Here is a 21,303-nt window from a genome sequence, read left to right on the forward strand (position 1 = left end):
GTGGAATGGTAGTGCTAGTCATGGTGGTGGTGGTGGCAACACTGGTAGTTATGAATGTTGTGGTGGTGGTCATGGCCAGTAGCAAGTCGGAGTGGCACCCACAGTGGTGGTGATGGTGGTAGTGGTGACAGCAGTGGCAAGGAGCAATGGTGGTGGGCATTGGTAACAACAGCTGCAACAGAGCAGTTGGCAGCAGAGAAAGACACCAAACCCTTTACTTTAGAAGAATGAACAACACAACCATTCTAGTTTCCTTGTCTGATTTCAAATAATGTTGTCCCTGCCTCACCACCACCACCACCACTAATAGCATCATCATCATCTGTATTTGGTTGGCTCAAGTCTATAGTAGAAGACACTTGCCCAAGGTGCCACACAGTGGGAATGAACCCGGAACCATGTGGTTGGGAAGCAAGCCCCTTACCACACAGCCACTCATCAGATACATACATACATCATATATATATATATATATATATACATACAATATATACATGCATACACACACACATATATATACACACACACACACATATACACACACACACACACACATATACACACACACACACACATGTATATATGTACATATGCACACAAAATGCCTAAAAAACAAAAGATGGGTTGGTCATGGGTGGAACACTGCTTGATTATTTATAAAGGGAAAAGTTGCTTTTAAATATTAACAACAATGAAATGACAAGAACTACAAATGACATTTTTATAACAACAACAAATACAACAATAAAACAACAAAGCCATAACAGAACAATAAGAAACAAACAAATAATCAACAACACAAAAACAAATTCAACAATAAAGACAACACAACAACATGGATACTAAAACACAACAGCAGAGCAGTAACAAAAAACATCAAGAATACAATGACAATAACAAGGCTAATGACTACTGACACAACGTGTAACATTAAAAAACACTGCAAATGTTCAAAAGGCAGAGGAAATATTTTTACCTTTGAGAATCATCAGTCTTCGATTTCCACAGTTTTACTATAGTTTTTACACTTTCTCCTTTGGGTACTGTTACATCTGTGTATGTCACAGTTTTGTATCTACAATAAATATAATAAAATTAATGACACACAGACAGGCAGTCAAGACAGTAAGGTGGACAAAAATGAAAAAAAAAAAAAAAAAAAAAGTCCTCCTACCCAAGCATATGTCACTTAAGAACACAAAAAAACAAAAACAAAGAATGTATTGTGGTCTGTCAAATGCAGTCCAGTTCAGTGGTATTCTACTGTCTTAGCTGTTAATGGTACCCTACCCTTCATGTAGTAGCAATAGGAAAGAGATGGAACTTACCCGGGTGCACTGAAGGTGACATCATATGTACCGGGAAGCAAGAGACGCCAGAAGTCACCAAAAGTTGAAGTCGTTATGTTGTGTGCGTTACCATGGATATGAACAGAGACGTTTGGTATTCCGACCATACTGTCACCTTCTCGGACAAAACCGGAGAATCCAATGTGGACCTAAGAAAATAAAACAGGAAACATTTCCATTTCTTAACAGAAAGTGAAAAAATGAAACACAAAAATTACACAAGACTTGAAGAATTCATCAGGGTTTTGTTGTTTTTAATGAAAGATAGATTTGAAGATGGTGAGACGTAAGTGGCAAAAGGGGAAAGCCCTGACTTAAATATCATCGAGCAAATGGGGACAGAACTAAAGAGAAGAGTTCTTCAGAAGAATCCATGCAATCTTGAAGAGTTGTGAGAGCTCAGCCACAGAGGATGGCATCTCATACCTATGAAGACGGTGAAGGATTTGTATGCATCTCTTCCCAGGCACATTGAAGCAATTATTCAAGCTAAGGGAAGCCACACGAAATATTAACAATGTACAGTAACCTCTTGAAATGAACATTATGTAATAAATTTTCATTTTAGACATTTTTCTCATTTAAAACACTGTATCTTGATTGGTTTGTGTGAGGTGACCGAAAACTTTTGCACAGCCATTTTTGATGACTGTCTCACATCTTCCCCTTTTATTCAGGACCCCTACTACAAAATATAATGATTGGAAAGGACTCCAACAGGGCCAATGTTTCATCTGTAAAAAACACAATGGGAAACGTCCACTTACAAGTTGGCAATCAGTAGAAATTTACAATAGTTTAAAGTTGCCAAAGATTTTTGCACAGTACTGTAGGTATTATATATATATATATATGTATATATATATATATATATATATATATATATATATATATATATATATATATATACACACACACACACACACATACATACACACGGGGGGGGGGGCATAGTTGCCATGAAGCAAAGTATTGACCAATCCAAACATACTAATATAACAGTAACAACGATGACAACAACACCGACTGCTGACAGAAGTAATTGTGGAGCTGTTAACTTGTGTAACACCTGTTGTCAGAGTTCAAAATTAATAGGGTGTGTGTGTGTGGAGAGAGCAAGAGAAGGAGGAGGAGAAGAAATATGATGGTGGCGGTCATACTGAGGCCTTCCTATACAATTATTCTCTCCCACCTCAATTTGTGACATTGAGCTTAGTTTTAAAAATCAATATTTGTCAAAAGAAAGAAACCATTAAGAAAAAACATGTCAGCATTATTTTCCAATTTATGAGAACAATAGGGGGGGGGGCGAAGCATTACCAGAATCAATAGAATATCAGAAAAAGTAATTATTATTATTATGACCAGGTTCCAACCCAGGCCTTTCCTTAGTTTAAATACTGACAGGGGTCACATACTCCTCCTATAGAGTGCATTTCCTCTTTAGTAGAGACAAGATCTCATTTGATGAGTCAGAGATTGTATAGATCCAATGACTTAGTTTATTGTAGCTTGCATCCACTGCATTACCAACCCCTTACAATTCAAGGTCGGGATGTTTTTATCATTGAGCTTTACTCCTCTAGGTCTGGGACTGTTCATCTTTATACTCACAGCTAACCTTTATATCTGAGGGCCTTTCCCCTATCCGTCAACTTGGGGACCCAGAAGATGGAAATTCTCTCCACACCAAGGACTGTCGGATAAGAGTTTGGCTCAGATTCCCCCACCAACTGCTTTAGGGGCCCTCCGTCCAGATTTTCAGTAGAGGTTTACTTCCTTAGCCTTTCACACTCCAGTGTGTATAAGGAGAGAGAAAAAAAAGGGAATATAAGAGAATATTAAGAAATATAAAAATAAGAATATAGAAAAATAATTTGTAGTATTTGTGTACATTCTTTATGTTCTGAGCTCAACTTTGCTTTTCAATAAAATATGTACAAGTTCAACAGTGGGGTAACATAATCAACTTGTGCCTCTCTCAAAACTGCCGGCCTTGTGCCAAAATTAGAAAGGATTATTATTATTATTATTATAATACAAAGAGGTGCTATGCCTCAACAGTTTTGTCAAAAGGTGAGAGACTGTGGTAAAAACGCACCTGTTGATTGGAGGACAACGGCTGGGTGAGGGCTTGTGCCCTTAGTGGTTGGGTCAATCATGGAATAGTCAAGGCTGGAACACATCTGATTATAAACTTGCTCAATCAGGGCTAAACTGGGGGGGGGGGGGGTTAAACAACCACCACCACCACCACCGACAATAACAACAACACAACCACTGACAACGAGTCACAAATACTGCAAGCAGCAGCAGCAACAGCCCTTCAGGTATTGGTTTTGCCCAACCCCTGTTTTAACCCTTAAGACACTGTGCTGCCACCACTGCCAACTCTTCCTCCTCTACCATAAACAAGCTTATTGGCATCAACGAAGCCTGTGGCAGTGGTTTGACTCAATTTGTAACAACCTGACAAGGAATTAGTGTTTACAGCAAGACTAATTACGACAGCGATGCTTAACACGTGTTTCTCTTGATGAACCCTTAGCTTCCCCGTTTAATGTTACCAACAAATCTTGACAGAATCCAATTTAGAAAATTGAAAAAGAAAAATATATATATATATATATATATATATATATACACACACACAGATATATACACACACATATACATTGACATATACACACACATATATATATACATATATATACACACACACACAGACACATATATGTACACGTACACACACACACATACATACATACACATATACTCACACACATATACATACATCTGTATACACACATACACACACACATACATATATATATACACACACATATACATACATATATACACACACATATACATACATATATACACACATACACACACACAATTTGTATATATATATATATATATAATTAGGAAACAACTTGAAACACATGGCAATGGGTGCTAAAAGTGGGAGAGAATGGTTAGATGGGGGTTGGTGTTAGCAACCTAAAGCTTAATCGTTCTCTTTCTCTCTCAGTCACATCTTATTCTTCATAGCATCAAACTCCCACCCCCGTATTTCTGGAACGTAGAATTTAGAAGGATAAATAAATAAATAAATAAATATAATGAAATATACGAGTAAAAAAAAAAACAAAAAACTACAAATGTACATTTAAATGTTTTGTAAAAAAAAAAAGGCATTGTTAGTATAATATTGAAAAAAGATACAGCTGTCGTGGCACTCCGTCAATTATGACGACGAGGGGGGTTCCAGTTGATCCGATCAACGGAACAGCCTGCTCATGAAATTAACATGCAAGTGGCTGAGCACTCCACAGACACGTGTACCCTTGACGTAGTTCTTGGGGAGATTCGGCGTGACACAGAGTGTGACAAGGCTGGCCCCCTTTGAATTACAGGTACCATGCTCTTACAATCATGCGTACAACACAGTCAACTAATATGCCACACGCATTCACTATGTGTGTGTGTGTGTGTGTGTGTGTAGTGTTTTGTTGAAACTGGAAGTACTTTACAGCTGTTACTTAGAGTCGCACATAACTGCTCATCAGTCAGTCATTTTCATTCAACAGATTCCTGTCATTTTGAAAAGTAATAATGCCATGTCCAATCAGCTTTAAAGGTTCGTTTGATCAGTTGCTTAATAATTATCAATGCACCATTTATTAAACTTTTATAAACCATCACACTGTTCTAAATATTCATGAAATGTCTGGCAACTGGTTACCTGAAGCTCTGAATAAACAGCTTGTGAAATCGTTTCTGCTTCAACAAAATACTATTTTACTCTGCCTTTAGTATTTCAGTACTATTTTCTCCAGTATATTTGACACTTATGTACTCATCTGTGTGTATGAGCATGTGTAAGTATGTACATGCATATATATATATATATATATATACACACATATATACACATACACACGCAGAGAAACAAAAGAAAGGAATGAAAGAAAGAAGAACAAACAAGAAAAACAAACAGAAAAGGAAATGAAAGAATGGAAAAAAAAATTTTACACGAAAACAAATAAAGAAAGAAAGAAAGTGCAGTAAATCAACAAAAATCACTTGTGACATGTTGATTCAAATAAAACATTAATGTTTTAAGACAAACATTATAAAAAAAAAGAAAAAAAAAGTTATTAAATTTGAAAAACAAAAAAATAATAAAAACCTATAACTAAAGAAAATGTGTAAAAAAAAAAATAAAAAGATAATTAAAAAATATTACAGTCTTTTGAAAATCTTCAGAAAATATTTTTTTTTTTTCTTCTGTGACAAAATTAACAATTTTACAGAAGTTAGCAAAATTTAACCAGCAGATGAGAATAATGGAGTTTCAGATCAGATTTCTAATATCTGTGTGTACATGATTAAAGACAATGCTTACATGCCAGATGGCATCTTATTTTACCACCACCACCACCACCACCACCACCACCACCATCACCATCACCATCACCATCATTATTATTATTGTTGTTGTTGTTATCATTATTGTTATCATTATAATAGAGTGGTGAGCTGGCAGAATTGTTAGCATGCCAGGCATAATGCTAAGCGGTACATCGTCTGTTTTTACATTCTGAGTTCAAATTCTGCTGAGGTTGATTGTTGCCTTTTATTCTTTTGAGGTTGATAAAACAAGTACCAGTCATGTACTGGGGTTGATGAAATCAACCACCACCTCCCTCGAAATCGCTGGCCTTGTACCAAAATTTGAAACCATTATTGTTATTCTAATATAAGATGGTGAGCTGGCAGAAGTGTTAGTACACCGGGCCAAACGCTTAGTGGCATATCATACATCCTTACATTGTGAGTTCAAATTCCACTGAGGTCAACTTTGTCTTTCATCCTTTCAAGGTCAATAAAATAACTACCAATGAAACACCGGAGTCAATGTATTCAACCAGTCCCCTCCCCCATAACTTCAGGCCTTGTGCCTTTAGTAGAAAGGATTATCATTATTATTATTATCATTCCATTCGATATAAGTCCCAACATGTTTTGTCTGTCTTTGTATTCACTCCTAATCCTTTGGCCAGGTGGCACAAGTTAAAAACTGCGAGGTAGGGGTTGATTTAATCGACTTAATCCCAATCTCCCTTAATGATTGCTGACCTTTTGCCAAAATTAGAAAGAGTTATTATTATTATTATTATCATTATTATTATTATTATTATTATCATCATAGGTGGTGAACTGGCAGAATTGTTATTTCACCTGTCACTACATTCTGGGTTCATCTTTATCTTTCGTCCTTTCGGGGTCAATAAATTAAGTACCAGTTGAGTACTGGGTTGATGTAATTGACTTATCCCCTCCTCCAAATTTCAGGCCTTGTGTTTATAATAGAAAGGTCGATCTCAAAATGCTGAACCTTTATGAAAGAGATGACAAAGGACTCGAGAGAACCCACTTACCACACTAGAATAGGATAGAATTGATATTCAAAGACCTCCTTGGTAATGCGCATCTATGAAGGTGGCTGGTGCTGGAGTCACATAAAATGTAACAATGCTAGTGCCACGTAAAAAGCGCTGATGAGGGTGCCACATAAAAAGCACTGGTGATGCTACCATGTAAAAAAGCACCCAGTACACTCTGCAAAGTGATGGACATTAGGAAGGGCATCCAGCCCTAGAAATCAAGCCAAAAGGGAATATGGAATCTGATGTGGCCCCCTGGCCTTGCCAGCTCCTGTCAAACCGTCCAACCCATGCCAGCATGAAAAACGGACGTTAAATAATGATGATGAAGAAGGTGGAAAAGTTGGTGGAATTGTCAGGATGTCAGACAAAATACTTGGCAGCATATTCTTCTGATTCTTTGTGCTCTCAGTTCAAATGCTGTCAAGGTTGACTTTGCCCTTCAGCCATTTGCTGTTGATATATAATAGGTACTAGTTGAACACTGGGGGTCAATATAATTGACTTACTCCCTCTCTTAAAAGAATTGCTGGCCTTGTGTCAGAATTTGAAAGAATTATTAATCAAGACAAATATATTTTGTGTTAATTACATTTTCAGAAAGAAAAAGAAACTAAATAAAATTTGTGACTAATTTTGTTTAAGTGTTTATCTGTTTTGCTCTTGTTTTATCCCCCCCCCCCTTTAACTATTTTTTAAAAATCCTTTTCTTCTTTTGGAGTTATAATGTTCTAAGCGTGGGTTGCATGACTTTACAAACTCAGCATTTTTGATGTGTGAAAAATCGCTATTCTTTGCAAACACAAAATAATTAAAAAAAAAAAATCTGAGAAAAAAGTTTATAAATAGTTTATTAAGAATGTTCTAGTTTCATTGTCTAGATGAGCTGAGATGCATTGTTAGTGATAAGACCAGGGGGGGGAGAGGGGGGGGGGGGGTCATGGTTTGTCTCAGATTTTTTTCATTTCTCAATACAAGATATTTTCTCAACAAACGTTGATCAGATCCCGACTTATCCCCCAGCACCAGATTAGCCACCTGGATATAATTTATATACAATATATAAATAGGCACAGGCCTGGCTGTGTGGTAAGAAGCTTGCTTCCCAACCACATGGTTCTGGGTTCAGTCCCACTGCATGGTGCCTTGGGCAAGAGTCTTCTACTATAGCCTCGAGCCAACCAAAGCCTTGTGAGTGGATTTGCTAGATGGAAACTGAAAGAAGCCCATCATGTGCATGTATGTATGTGCCTGTGCTTGTCCCCCTGCCCCATACTATTTGACAACCAGTGTTGGTGTATTTACATCCCCATAACTTAGCGATTTGGCAAAAGGGGGCTGATAGAATAAATACTAGACTTTGAAAAAAAAAAAGTCCTGGGGTTTATTTGTTCAACTAAAACCCGTGAAGACAGCGCCCCAGCTTGGCTGCAATCAACTGACTGAAAAAAGCAAATCACTAAAAGAATATATTCCTTTATAAAAAAGAAAAACTCTTTTACCAGTTTCAATAATCCAGATGATGCTCATGCTGGGGCACTGGATTGGGGGGGGGGGGGGGGTTAGAGTCAGTTATGTTGACTTCATCCTCCGACCCCCTGCTGCTCAGTACATTCTCTGGTAATTATTCTATTGTCCTCATAAAGGGGAGATTTGCTCCCGCCCCCTCGCCACCCCATCCCCCAGCAACCTTGGCGTGAAAGAAAGAAACTATGCTGAAACTGAATACCAAGAGCTATTTTTGTTTGAAGTACAGAGTTTTTGGTAACTATATAGTGATTTACAGTCACTCATGCACACACGCACACACACACACACACACACACAGAGAAGGAGGTACATGGTTGGATGGACAGATATAGAGAGATAATCAGACAAAGATATATGGATAGACAAAGAGATAGACAGGCTAGACAGATAGGACAGATTGACAAGACAGAAGGACAGACGGACAGAGACAGATGGACAGACGGACAGAGATAGATGGACAGACGGACAGAGATAGATAGACAGACGGACAGAGATAGATAGACAGACGGACAGAGATAGATAGACAGACGGACAGAGATAGATAGACAGACGGACAGAGATAGATAGACAGACGGACAGAGATAGAAAGACAGACGGACAGAGATAGACGGACAGACGGACAGAGATAGACGGACAGACGGACAGAGATAGACGGACAGACGGACAGAGATAGACGGACAGACGGACAGAGATAGACGGACAGACGGGCAGAGATAGACGGACAGACGGACAGAGACAGACGGACAGACGGACAGAGACAGACGGACAGACGGACAGACGGACAGAGATAGATGGACAGATAGATATAGATGGACAGACAGACAGACAGAGAAAATCTGCCTCAATAAACTCCATGTAACTCATGCAAACATAGAAAAGTGGACATTAAAACGATGCTGCTGTTGATGATGATGATGATAATGGCTACATATGGCAGAGGCAATTTCTCCAGGTTTACTCACCATATGCTGTTGTGGAAGTTGTTGCATCATGTATGAGAAGAGTACAAAAGTACATACAAAAGAATGGTGGGAATACATACCTGGTCCATGAAGTCCAGCAAGGAATCTCGGTTGTTTTGCCATTCCACATCAAGTTGTGAAGAGGACGGATATTTACAACAAGACATGTAGACGGTAATTTCAAAACAGCCAGCTCTGACGTAGTTATAGTCTTGCATTCCACCTGAAGTAAACAAACAGAATGATTATAATAAGGCCTTAAATTTTGGAGGAGGGGACAAATCAATTACATTGACCCCAGTGTTTCACTGGTAGTTATTTTATCGACCCTGACAGGATGAAAGGCAAAGTCAACCTAGGCAGAATTTGAACTCAGAACGTGAAGACAGACGAAATACCACTAAGCATTTCGCCTGGCGTGCTACCAATTCTGCCAGCTCACCACTTTATTACTAACAATAATTATAATAATGATTTCAAATTTTGCCACTAGGCCAGCAAATTCGGGGAATGGGATAAATCAATAACATCACCCCCAGCATTCAACTGGTACTTATTTTATCCACTAAGGAAGGATGAAAGGTAAAGTCGACCTCAGCAGAATTTGAACTCCGAATGTGAAGACAGACGAAATGCTGCTCGGCATGCTTACGATTCTGCTAGGTCACCACTTTAACAATAGAAGAGAGAAAGGAGGGAGAAGAAGAAGAAAAATAAAGAGGAAGAGAAAAAAAAAGAGTACTAGAAATAGCAGCGAAGTCTCAATTGAAATCACATCTTAGCATTTAATAAAGAATAAAAAGAAAAGGAAGAACAGACAGGATGATGTATATTAGTTCCATAAACAAAAAAAAAGAAAGACAGCTGGGACACTGCTCTCTCTCTCTCTTGGAATGTTGACCTGAGATTAAATTACAACTGCAGCAACAGTGAGCCTCTGCACAGATGCTCAACTGGCTAGAAACAACAGTCAAATCACCCTCAAATCATAGCCATCATCATCATCATTTTAATGTCCACTTTCCATACTTGCATGGGTCAGACGGAATTTATCATAGCAATTTTTCTACAGCTGGTTTCCCAGTGTAAATTCCCCACCTGGACAGGATGCTGATCCATCAGAGGGTTACTCACTTTTGCCAGCTGGAACGCAGCAACGTGAAATGAATTGTTTTGCTCAAGAACACAATGTGTCGCCCAGTCCAGGAGTCGAAACTACAATCTAACGATCATGAGTCCAACACCCTAACCACTAATCCATATGCCTTCACTACACACAGACATAAACACACGATGGGCTTCCACACAGTTTCTATCTACCAAAGCCACTCGCAAGTCATTAGTTGATCTGGGGTTACAGTAGAAGACATTTGCCCAAGGTGCCACGCAGTGGGACTGAACCAGAAACCTATTGCCTTTAAAAAAATTAAAAAATGGTAACTACAGTCTCTCATATACAAAATGTCATGATGGTCATGACTGGAGTGCTTTTGATTAATTATATTTCTATTCTATTAGAGCTGAGCTGAGGCATCAACAATAACAACAACAGAATCATCATCTCACTAATGCAGCATCAAACAATGACCATTAACCCTTAGAATTACTGTTGGTCAGAAATCTGTTTGGTTGAGCACTAATGGCTGTCAATGATCACCGGAAACTGTCCATCCACAAGTTATTGGATTTTCTAGTTATTAATGACACAATTAGGTCACAGACTAGGTTTGATTCAATATTGGAAAAAACAAACTAACTGCTTTAAACACTGATCACATAGGCTGACTCACCATCAATGCATACATATGGATGCCGACACCCATCCGCACATATAGAGGTGTACCCCTACTTTTAAGTCATTTTGAGTTATGTCTTTTGATCTGTTTTTTGTTTTTTTTTAAATTAACATCAGCTTCAGTCAGTTTATCCGACTTTATGTTGATCTTAGTGAACATATTTAAAAGCACAAAATTTATGAAAAGCCAATAGTGAAATGGGAAAATCAAATTGAAAACAAGTGAAAAAAAATGTACAAATCTTTTACTAAAACAGATAAAACCAATTAAATTTGTGTGGCATCATTAGCAATATAAGTTGAGGTATGCCTCTGTGTGTGTGTGTGTGTGGTACCTTGGGCAAGTGTCTTCTACTATAGCCTCGGGCTGACCAAAGCCTTGTGAGTTGATTTGGTAGACGGAAACTGAAAGAAGCCTGTCGTGTGTGTGTGTGACACCTTGGGCATGTGTCTTCTACTATAGCCTCAGGCTGACCAAAGCCTTGTGAGTGGATTTGGTAGACGGAAACTGAAAGAAGCCCATTGTGTGTGTGTGAGCAGGAAGGGTGACAGAAACCAAAGTAAAGGGGGTGCCACTGTAGAGAGTAGATTCTCAAGATAGGCTCAGACAAGAGACTTAGGCTGGGCATAACTTGCTTGCAACAGAGGGGGACTTTGCTAAAAGCACTAAAGATAATGGTATTTAACTAGGTAACAGAATACTACCCAAATCTACCACCCCACAAAACAGGTAGACACTCCATCTGATCGATTTCTAATTACACACACTGATTCTGTGTCCCCAATTTGATTCACAAATCTCAGATGAATGTAAGACTTCAGTAAAAAAAAAAATTTTTTTTTAAACCCAGAAAAATCCGCCAAGTTGTCACACATTGGAATTGAACCTGAACAGCCATGTAACAGATAAGCAACATTGAGCAGCAAAACATGAGTTTGTAAAATATTTAGTTAGTTGCTACTCCATTCTCCCACACTCTTCCCACCCCAACACTAATAAACAACCCACTGAATGTAAGTTAAGCTGTAACAAGCCAACGAGGTGTACGTAGCCAGCTTTATAAACAACAGCTTGCTAATGATTAAAATTCACTCCAGCCCATTATAGTTTATTAGCTTTCAGTTAATTAATCTCCTCAAAGTGACAGCAATACTTATTATTATTATTGTTATTATTATTAGTATTGTCCTGTTTTGTTTCAATGTTCTTGTCTAGGTTGCTTATTATCACACTGTTGTAAATACTTAAATATCTTTTTTGTATTTGTTGTTGGATCGTTCGTAAAGGTTCATAAGAGAAAGTAGGAGTTGAAAGGATTTGTAAAGGTAGTAGAAAGAGGAAATTAGATTTGATTGGGGGGGGGGGGGGGAATGTTAACTTGTGTAGTTTTATGGATTTTATTCGTTATTAGGAGGTATTTTGACTGGACGCTGTGACCTAACTTATTGTATTTAGAATATTAATTCCGATTCTTTAATTCAAGAAATTTGGAATTGTGTAAATGTATGAATTTTAAACACATACACACACACACACACACACACACACATACACAGAGAAAATCTGCCTTTTATGGATAAGATACACACCATCATCATCATTTAACGTCTGTTTTCCATGCTGAGATGTGTTAGATGGTTGACAGGACCCAACGAGTAGCAAGGACATGTCAATCTCCAATGTCTGCTTCGGAATGGGTTTTTTTACAGCTGGATGCCCTTCCTATCACCAACCATTTAAAAAATTTTTTTAATTCTGGGCGGGGGGGGGGGCAGCACTAATGAGGGTGTTGTGTAAACTTGCAAGACAGACAGAGAACAAGGAAAAAAGGGGGGGGGGGGGAAAGATCTCTGGCTTTATGCCAGGTGTTGAATGAAATAAAGTAATAACAGACGGACAAACACAAGTGTCTTGCTGGAGAGGAGAGACATGGATGAAAGAGATAAAAGGAAGGTGGTGGTGGTGGGGAGGGAGAGAAAGTCTCCAGGTAAAAAAGAGGGTGAGAATAAGAGAGGATGGGGGTGGGAGGATGAGTGTGGATGCTTTCATAAGAGGGTGAAGGTGGAGGGACAGATGGTTAAAGATGGGAGTAAGGGTGAATATAGTTAGTGACAAAGAAGGGAGGAGGAGGAGGAGTGGTTGAAGAGAGATGCCAGTATGAAGAGGAGTAAGGTGAGAGATATAGGGATGGCCCAGGAAGGGAGATAGAACAGAAAGTAGTGGGATGATGTGGAAGGTGTAGGAGCTATATTCATACACACACACACACACACATATATATATATATATATATATATACATACATACACACACATACATACAAACAAACATACATACACACACATACAAATACATACATACACGCACACACACACATACATACATATACACACAAACACACATGCACAAACACACACACACATATATACACACACACATACACACACACAAACAAATACATATACACGTATATACATACATACATATATACATACACACATACATGAATACACACATACATACATGAATACACACATACATACATACGTATGTAAACACCTCAGGACACATATATACAAATATACAAATACATATATACATAAACACACTGTGTCCTCTATGTCGAATAGATGCATATAAACATACAAAAAACAGTGTGTATGTGCATTGTAACATTACTGCACAATTCAGCATGTATGTATATTCATGTGTCTGTGTGTGAAGATGGTTGCATATATGTGTGTATAAGTATATACTATTTTTGTTATATATATATATATATATATATATATATTTATATATACGTACAAAACTTACTATATAAACGCACACATATTTATTGCTCTTATCCTACATGTATGAATGCACATACAGAACTGGCGCTAATTAAAAAATAATTCATCATAGATGCAATTATAGTCTTGGGTATCCTTTCCTGGAATTAAGGGAGTGTGTGGGAGGAGTGGGTGAGTGAGGTGGGACGGAATAATACATCAAACATAAAATAACATGTACATCTGTCTGCTACAACCAGTTCTGGCAAATGTAAACCGTTACGTCATGCTTATAATAATAATAATAATAATAATAATAATATTAATAATAATAATAATGATGATGATAATTTATAATAATAATAATTATTATTATTATTATTATTTCTAACAGACACCAGACCTGAAATTAAGTGTGGGAAAAGGGCTAGTCAAACAAATCACCCCCCCACCACCACCACCACCACCAGTACTTGACTGGTACTTTACGTTATTGACCAAGGAGGGATGAAAGGTAAAGCTGAGCTCAGTAAGATTTGAACTCAGAACATAAAGAGCCAGAATAAATACCATTTGGCATTTTGCCAGACATTAAAGATTCTGGCCAATCTGGTGCAATAACAATGGTTTCAAATTTTGGCACAAGGCCAGCAGTTTTTGTGAGGAGCAGGGAGAGGATTACATCAACCCCAGTACATGACTGGTGTTTATTTTACTGAGTCTGAAAGGATGAAAAGCAAAGTCAGCCTTGGTAGGATTTGAACTCACAATGTAAAGGTGGACAAACTTATCATCAACATCTTTTCCAGTGTGCTAACAATTCTGCCAATTTGCTGTTTTAATCCTTTAGCATTTTACCCTCCGGCCGGGTAACCTTGTAATTCCTCTACATTAAGACACCTGTATCTGCCTCACTATAACCTTTTCATCATCACCTCCTCCAATGCCTCCTCCCCTCTTGAAAGTTTTTTTTTTTTATTTTAATATCTTGCAAGTACGTGGTGACCCTGTCAGTGCAGGCACCACTTAAAAGCACCCAGTCCACATTGTAAAGTGGTTGGTGTTTGGAAGGGCATCCAGCTGTAAAAAACCTTGCCAGAACTGACCTCGCCTGTGCTTGTGCCATGTAAAACACACTACTCACCTCGTCTATGCTACATAAAAAGCACTAAGTCCACTCGGCTGAGTGGTTAGGAAGGGCCATCCAGCTGTAAAAATCCTGCCATAACAGTTGTAGAAGTTTGGTGCAGGCTTCAGTCTGGTTGGCTCCTGTCAAACCGTCTCATCCATGCCAGCATGGAAAGCAGACGTCAAACGACGATGATGATTAGCAATTCTACCAGCATGCCATGATAATAATAATAATAATAATGTGCACTAAAAAAAACCTTTATTTGATCAGTAATAAATCACAGCAAACATGGATGAGCCAAGAACATTCGACATCTCGATTAATAAATATAAAACAGACAATGGCGACAGAATTGCTCCGGAAACGAATGTAATCTTAATGTAAATCGTTCATCAGATCTAATAAAAAGTCGGTTCTTAATTTGAATTTCATGGCAGTAAAATGAGGAGAGAGAAATCTTCCCTTGGATAATACATCTATCAATATCAGGTGACATGACCAGATGGACCAACAGTATCTATCTGTGTATTTGTATGACTATCTACACACATACTCCCATTTATATATATATATATATATATATATATATATATATATGTACGCACACATACATACACACACACACATTCTCATACGTACACACAGACATTCACACCTACATTCTATTTACGCATGCACTTTCTCATACTCACATACATTCTCAAGCACACAAAGCCACAAGTTTGGAAGAGAGTGGCATTACTCTTAAACTGACCCCAGTATTTGACAGGTACCCTGTATAATTTTTTTTTTGGGGGGGGGAGGTAAGGAGTTATTGTCAGAAACACAATTTTTTGTATGTCAATGTAACCCAAAGAACAATCTTAGAATCATAGGATACAACATGAACTTCAGAGCTGTTAGCTTTTCCATCTACCGACTCGACTTACAGTCATGGCCAGAAGTTTGAAACATTGTTTTAGAATTAAGATTGTTATGCCCAAGTACATTTGATTAGCTCGCTTCCCAACCACATGGTTCTGGGTTCAGTCCCACTGCATGGCACCTTGGGCAAGAGTCTTCTACTATAGCCTCGGGTCGACCAAAGCCTGGACTGTTGGCAGAGTTAAGGACAGTTTTGATGCCCATCTCTATAACCTGGTCGTCAGGGTGGAATTTTGACAAGCAGTGTTTAGCAGGCTGTGACCATCGGTGCTTAATAGGACATGTCCAAAGTGCCATTACAGCTGTCTCCTTCAATCTAGGATAAAGACGTCAGCTTATCAGATGGATATTAAGGATATACTAGGATTGCAATAATCTAGTACAGTTCTAACTGCCCCTCCTAATACAGTCTCAAAACTTCTGGAATGCATCTTGTGGGTTGAATCAGAGCTGATCAGGGACTTGATGCCCTCCAGTGATGTTTTATTGCACCAGTGACAAATGCCATAGATTTAGGTGTGAGCAACCAACAAACTCCTATGACAGAGAGGGGGTGAGAGTGAGAGAGTGGAGGAGAGAGAGAGAGAATGAGAGTACATGCACACACACACACACACACACAGAAATTATTTTATATGGCTGCTGTGGGTGTGATAGAGTCGTTTGTTTTAACATTTTGTAATAAATAAATATTGGTGAATTAAGTTATTAGCTTTACAATTGCTGCTGTTGATAATGGTGGTACTGCTTTTGATGGTGATGGTGCTAATGGTAGGGATGGGGGTAGAAGTGCTACTGCTACAAGTGATGGTGGTGGTGGTGGAGGTGGTAGTGAAAGTGCTGGTGGTGTTGCTTCTAGTCGTGTTGATTGTGGGGGTAGTGGTGTCTTCATAAAAGGAAGTGGAGCATGGAAGTTGTGATATTCATGGCTTTTCCAGTGAAATTACAATACAGTTACAAGTTAGAAGAGAAAAGAGGGTATTTACCATACAGGATTTACAACACACACACACACATGTAAGATCCACACACACACATAACATATAAGATACACACACATATATATGAATTACATTTTGTGTGTGTAAAGGTTTAAGTTTGAAAACTAATCATTGTCTTCAAACAATGGTTGCATTGTTACCCAATAATGTGTCCTTGTCATTCCATGTCAACCAACAGAATGCTTCTCACACATTGGTTTTCATATTCCATTGTCTCCTGATTGACTGAAGACTGGAAATGAGGTACTGAGAATTATGACTGGTCAAGTTTCTGCTCCCAAAATGTTTCCTTCAGGAGCCATGCCAGGCTTATTAGAACCAGTTTCCCGGTTTCACAGGACAACTCATTTTCGCCAGCTGAGAGGACTGGAGCAATGTGAAATGAAGTGTTTTGCTCAAGAGCACAACATGTCACTCGGTCCAGGAATCAAAACCACAATCTTAGGAGCATGAGTCCAACACCCTAACCACTAAGCCAATCACCTCCACCCCAATAATAAAATTAAAATAAAGTGTTTCCTTCTCGAGCCATGCCAGGTTCATAAGGGCTGGTTTCTCGGCTCCCAATAATTCTACCCCTTTATTTCCAGTCTGTGTGTCTTTGGGCAAATGTTAGAAATTGGTATTTTCAATCAAGGTAACATCTGGCCACTTAACTCCCCAGACTGCAACCCCCTTGATTATTATGCGTAGGGTGCAGTTGAGTGAGAGACCAACAAAACTCCTTGTAACACCAAAGATGAACTGAAAGCAAGGGTTACAGCAGCATTCCCCAACTTAAACAAGGAGACTGTCCAGAAGGGTTGCAGGAGATTCCGAAATCATCTGGAGGCTATAGATGAAGCTAATGGTGATTTTATTGAATAAATTGACTTAAGCATTTCAAGAAATTTTTATGTAATTTTGGTAAATATATCTGTTAAAATGAGATGTCAGTGTTACTTCCATTCTTGCATAATTTAGTTATACTGTTGGCAAGCTGGCAGAATCATTACAGTGACAGACAAAATACCTAACAGTACTTCTGGCTTAATGTTCTGAGTTCAAATGATGCTGAGGACAACTTTGCATTTTATCCTTTTAGGGTCAATAAAATAAGTACCAGTTGAACATTGGGGGATAATGTAAGTGACTTACCCCGTCACCTAAAATTGCTGGCCTTGAGCCAAAATTTGAAACCATTATTAATTAGGTCGTTGACTATGTAACAACTGAAGTATATCTAAAAGTAGATCTTTCTGCTAAGATGCAGAGCTATAAAGCAATGCATGTTTATAGAATCTTTATAGTTTGACCCGCATAAAAAGGAAATCAAAGATATGCGATAAAGACTAATGAGCAAGTGGCTGAAGGGAATATTTTTAAATGGTCAGCAACCTTAGCGAAAAGAAGCCGTCCTCAATTAAACGATAACTGTGAAAGGAAATGCCCTAGAAAAGAGAAAGAGCAGGCTAGAAAGCATTTTGCCATATGTGTCTAACATATGGTTAGATTAGCAGATGTGAAAACATGCGAGTTCATTTATAGAAATTGTCAGTCGATATTCTCAACTAATTTATAGACTTAACTGTTCTTCATTAAAAATTATTTGTATGATATCAAGTGTTTTTATGGCTCAGTGGTTAGAGCATAGGGCTAATAATTATGAAGTAATGAGTTCGATTCCCAGACCAGGCTGTGTGTTGTGTTCTTGAGCAAGACACTTTATTCCACATTGTTCCAGTTCACTCAGCTGTAGAAATGAGTTGTGATGTCGTTGGTGCCAAGCTGTATCAGCCCCTTTGCCTTTCCCTTGGATGACATCGGTGGTTTGGAGAGGGGACACTGGTATGCATGGGTGACTGCTTGTCGTCCACAAGCAACATTGCCTGAACTTGTGCCTTGGAGGGGAACTTTCTAGGTGCTATCCCATGGTCATTCATGACCGAAGGGGAGGGGTCTTTACTTCTGTCATGTATGTGTTGATTCTAGGTATTATGATAAATATTACACTAATAACAGAACTCAAATTAAACCATTCACTATGGCTGTATTCAAAATTGAACAACTCACTTGATAACCTTAACCATTTGGCATTCAAATTACTCTGTCAACGGCAATGTTTATACAAATAAGCATTGTTCTGGATTAATCATGCATTCTGTCTCCTGGCTTCAAGGTTTCAATAATGTGATTATTTTCAGAATGACATTGTAGGGATGGTGTGAGGCCAGATAAAATAGGTAGAATGTTTGAGCCAGATATGACCAGGTAATATGTTAAAAGATTAATGGGCTTTGCTCTATGATATACATATGTTTCTCCTTTTTTTTAATTGACTAATTTATAAACTTAATTGCTCTTCATTAAACATTATATAATATTAAATGTTATTATTTTTTTATTGATAACATTTAATATTTTATAAATATGAATAGGACACAAACTGTGAATAAAAAAACGAAAGGAGTTAAAAGATTTTCTCAAAGAATTGATAATAAAGTCTGGCAGTACTTACCGATTTTATTGGACCAGTAGGCACCGTTGGTAATTCCTTGTGTAAAATTATTTCCTTGGCATGTGTTGCCCTTGGACATCGTTTTGTGGGCATTGGCATAAGTATGAGCCAAATACTGAAAGAGGGGATCGTCGGGGGATTTGCTATAATGACCTTTTGCTATATGACCAGGTAAGCTATCAAAAGGGTAAACCGCTACCAAGTTACTACCGTGGAGGCTTGCAGACAACACAAAATGGTTTTGGGTCAACCAGTTTTGGATGGCTTTTGTTTCCAGTTCAATATACGGCTTACTCCGTTCTGGCTTGGAATCAAACTGATCGGGGAAATTTCTATCCAAGTCAACTCCATTGGAATTTAGTCTACCCGTGGAACCTGAGCAATCACCTTCTTTCGCTTTTTCGAAGCCATCGGGGTTCATTGATGGCATCAGATAGATATATGCATTTTTTAAAAGTTGACTAATTCGATCGATACCTGTAGAGTTATAATTTTGAAGTAAATACCAGGCCAGTCGAAGCAACAGTTCGCGACCAACAGCTTCGTTCCCGTGTATATTAGCAACTAATTTTAATTTAGGTTTACCCGGAACGGCAACACCAACAGACTCGGAGATTTCCAAAGCCCACAACGTCCGATTCTCAACGCTTTTGCCCAGCTCGTGTAATCGAGCCAGATTAGGATAAATTTGTACAGATTTCTTCAGGAATGTCGTCATTTCATCGTAATTATGATATTTGGAAACGTTGAATTCAAGTGTATTTGAAGGAGAAGAAATATTTTTCGCAACACAGTCATTTGTAGCAAAAATAATTAAAATCAGACTTAGAGTTGTAATAAAATTATACATTGACGATATTTTTACGACCTTGCTGCAATTAAATAATCGTTTCATCTTCATTCTTCGATAAAATACAACACGTTCCTGATCGAAAATTGAACCAGTTATGCAAGGCATTAAATCATCCACTCGAGACATAACTTTTTCTTTCTTTTACAACAAATGAAAGACATGAAGATGTTGACGTTGAAATTTAACTGAAAAAAATACTTTTCCGAACGCCACTCAGTGTTTGCTGTCAATAATGATTTGGTGGAATAATGATAAATTAAATAAAACTTATGTTGTCCGTGTGGTTGTAGGTGGTGTTGATAATACTGCTGATATCATGTAAAAGGTTCGCTACTCCATGTCACCTGCTGTTGTATTTCCCAGCAATAAGGTGAATTATAAAGACGTGTGTGAGGTATAAAGGTAGATGTTAAAGAGAGATAAATGAAATATTTATCAGCGAACTATTTATCAGTAAAAAAAAAAAATTTAATGAATGTTCTATCAATCCAATTTTCAAAGCATTGTTTTTCTTTTTTTCCGTTTCTAATATATTCATTTATATTGAATATACTACGAATAAATGGCAGTAAGATTCTGTGAGCAGCGATTTAAAAGAACGATGCATATTAAGAATAGAATAAAGCAAACACACAGCAAATAAATATTTGTCGTTTGTTTTACATTCTAGGAGACAGAAGAATCCAGTAACGTGTCTGAAGAATTGTTAGTTGTTCGTGAAAAGACATATTTACTATCTCTCAAAGTGGACATAATATACAGGCCTATACATAGAGGGTGAGCAAGAGAAATATTAAACAATGTCACTGTTGTTCTGTACCTTCAGATTCTTGGGAGCCGTACAATTCGGATCTTCAGTGCTGGGACTTTAAATATTGTCACCAACTTCAGAGTGGAATGCTGTCATTCTTCACCATTTATTCTTCAGTTTTCCTTACATATAATAATTTTGGTTTGGAACGATTCTTCCAAGCCTAATGGTCTTTTTCTTTCTCTTCTTATTATTATTGTATATTTTGCAATTTTCTT

General features: G+C 37.9%; 1 protein-coding gene across 2 annotated transcripts in view; it reads right to left on the reverse strand.

Moving 5' to 3' along the window:
- LOC106880679 (carboxypeptidase D) overlaps positions 1 to 21,303 on the reverse strand; it is a 42,915-nt gene that overhangs the window by 20,725 nt on the left and 887 nt on the right. For both annotated transcript variants that reach the window (XM_014930735.3, XM_089341417.1), the window contains exons 1-4: positions 19,422 to 21,303; positions 9,378 to 9,520; positions 1,329 to 1,498; positions 977 to 1,075 (exon numbers count right to left, since the gene is read on the reverse strand). The exon at positions 19,422 to 21,303 is cut by the window's right edge and continues 887 nt beyond it. In XM_014930735.3, the coding sequence (XP_014786221.2) occupies positions 977 to 1,075; positions 1,329 to 1,498; positions 9,378 to 9,520; positions 19,422 to 20,400 (1,391 nt within the window). In that variant the 5' untranslated portion in view covers positions 20,401 to 21,303. The remainder of the gene's footprint in view (positions 1 to 976; positions 1,076 to 1,328; positions 1,499 to 9,377; positions 9,521 to 19,421) is intronic.

Source organism: Octopus bimaculoides, chromosome 24 (assembly GCF_046866305.1).
Source record: "Octopus bimaculoides isolate indiv1 chromosome 24, ASM4686630v1, whole genome shotgun sequence".
Classification (NCBI taxonomy): Eukaryota; Metazoa; Mollusca; class Cephalopoda; order Octopoda; family Octopodidae; genus Octopus; species Octopus bimaculoides.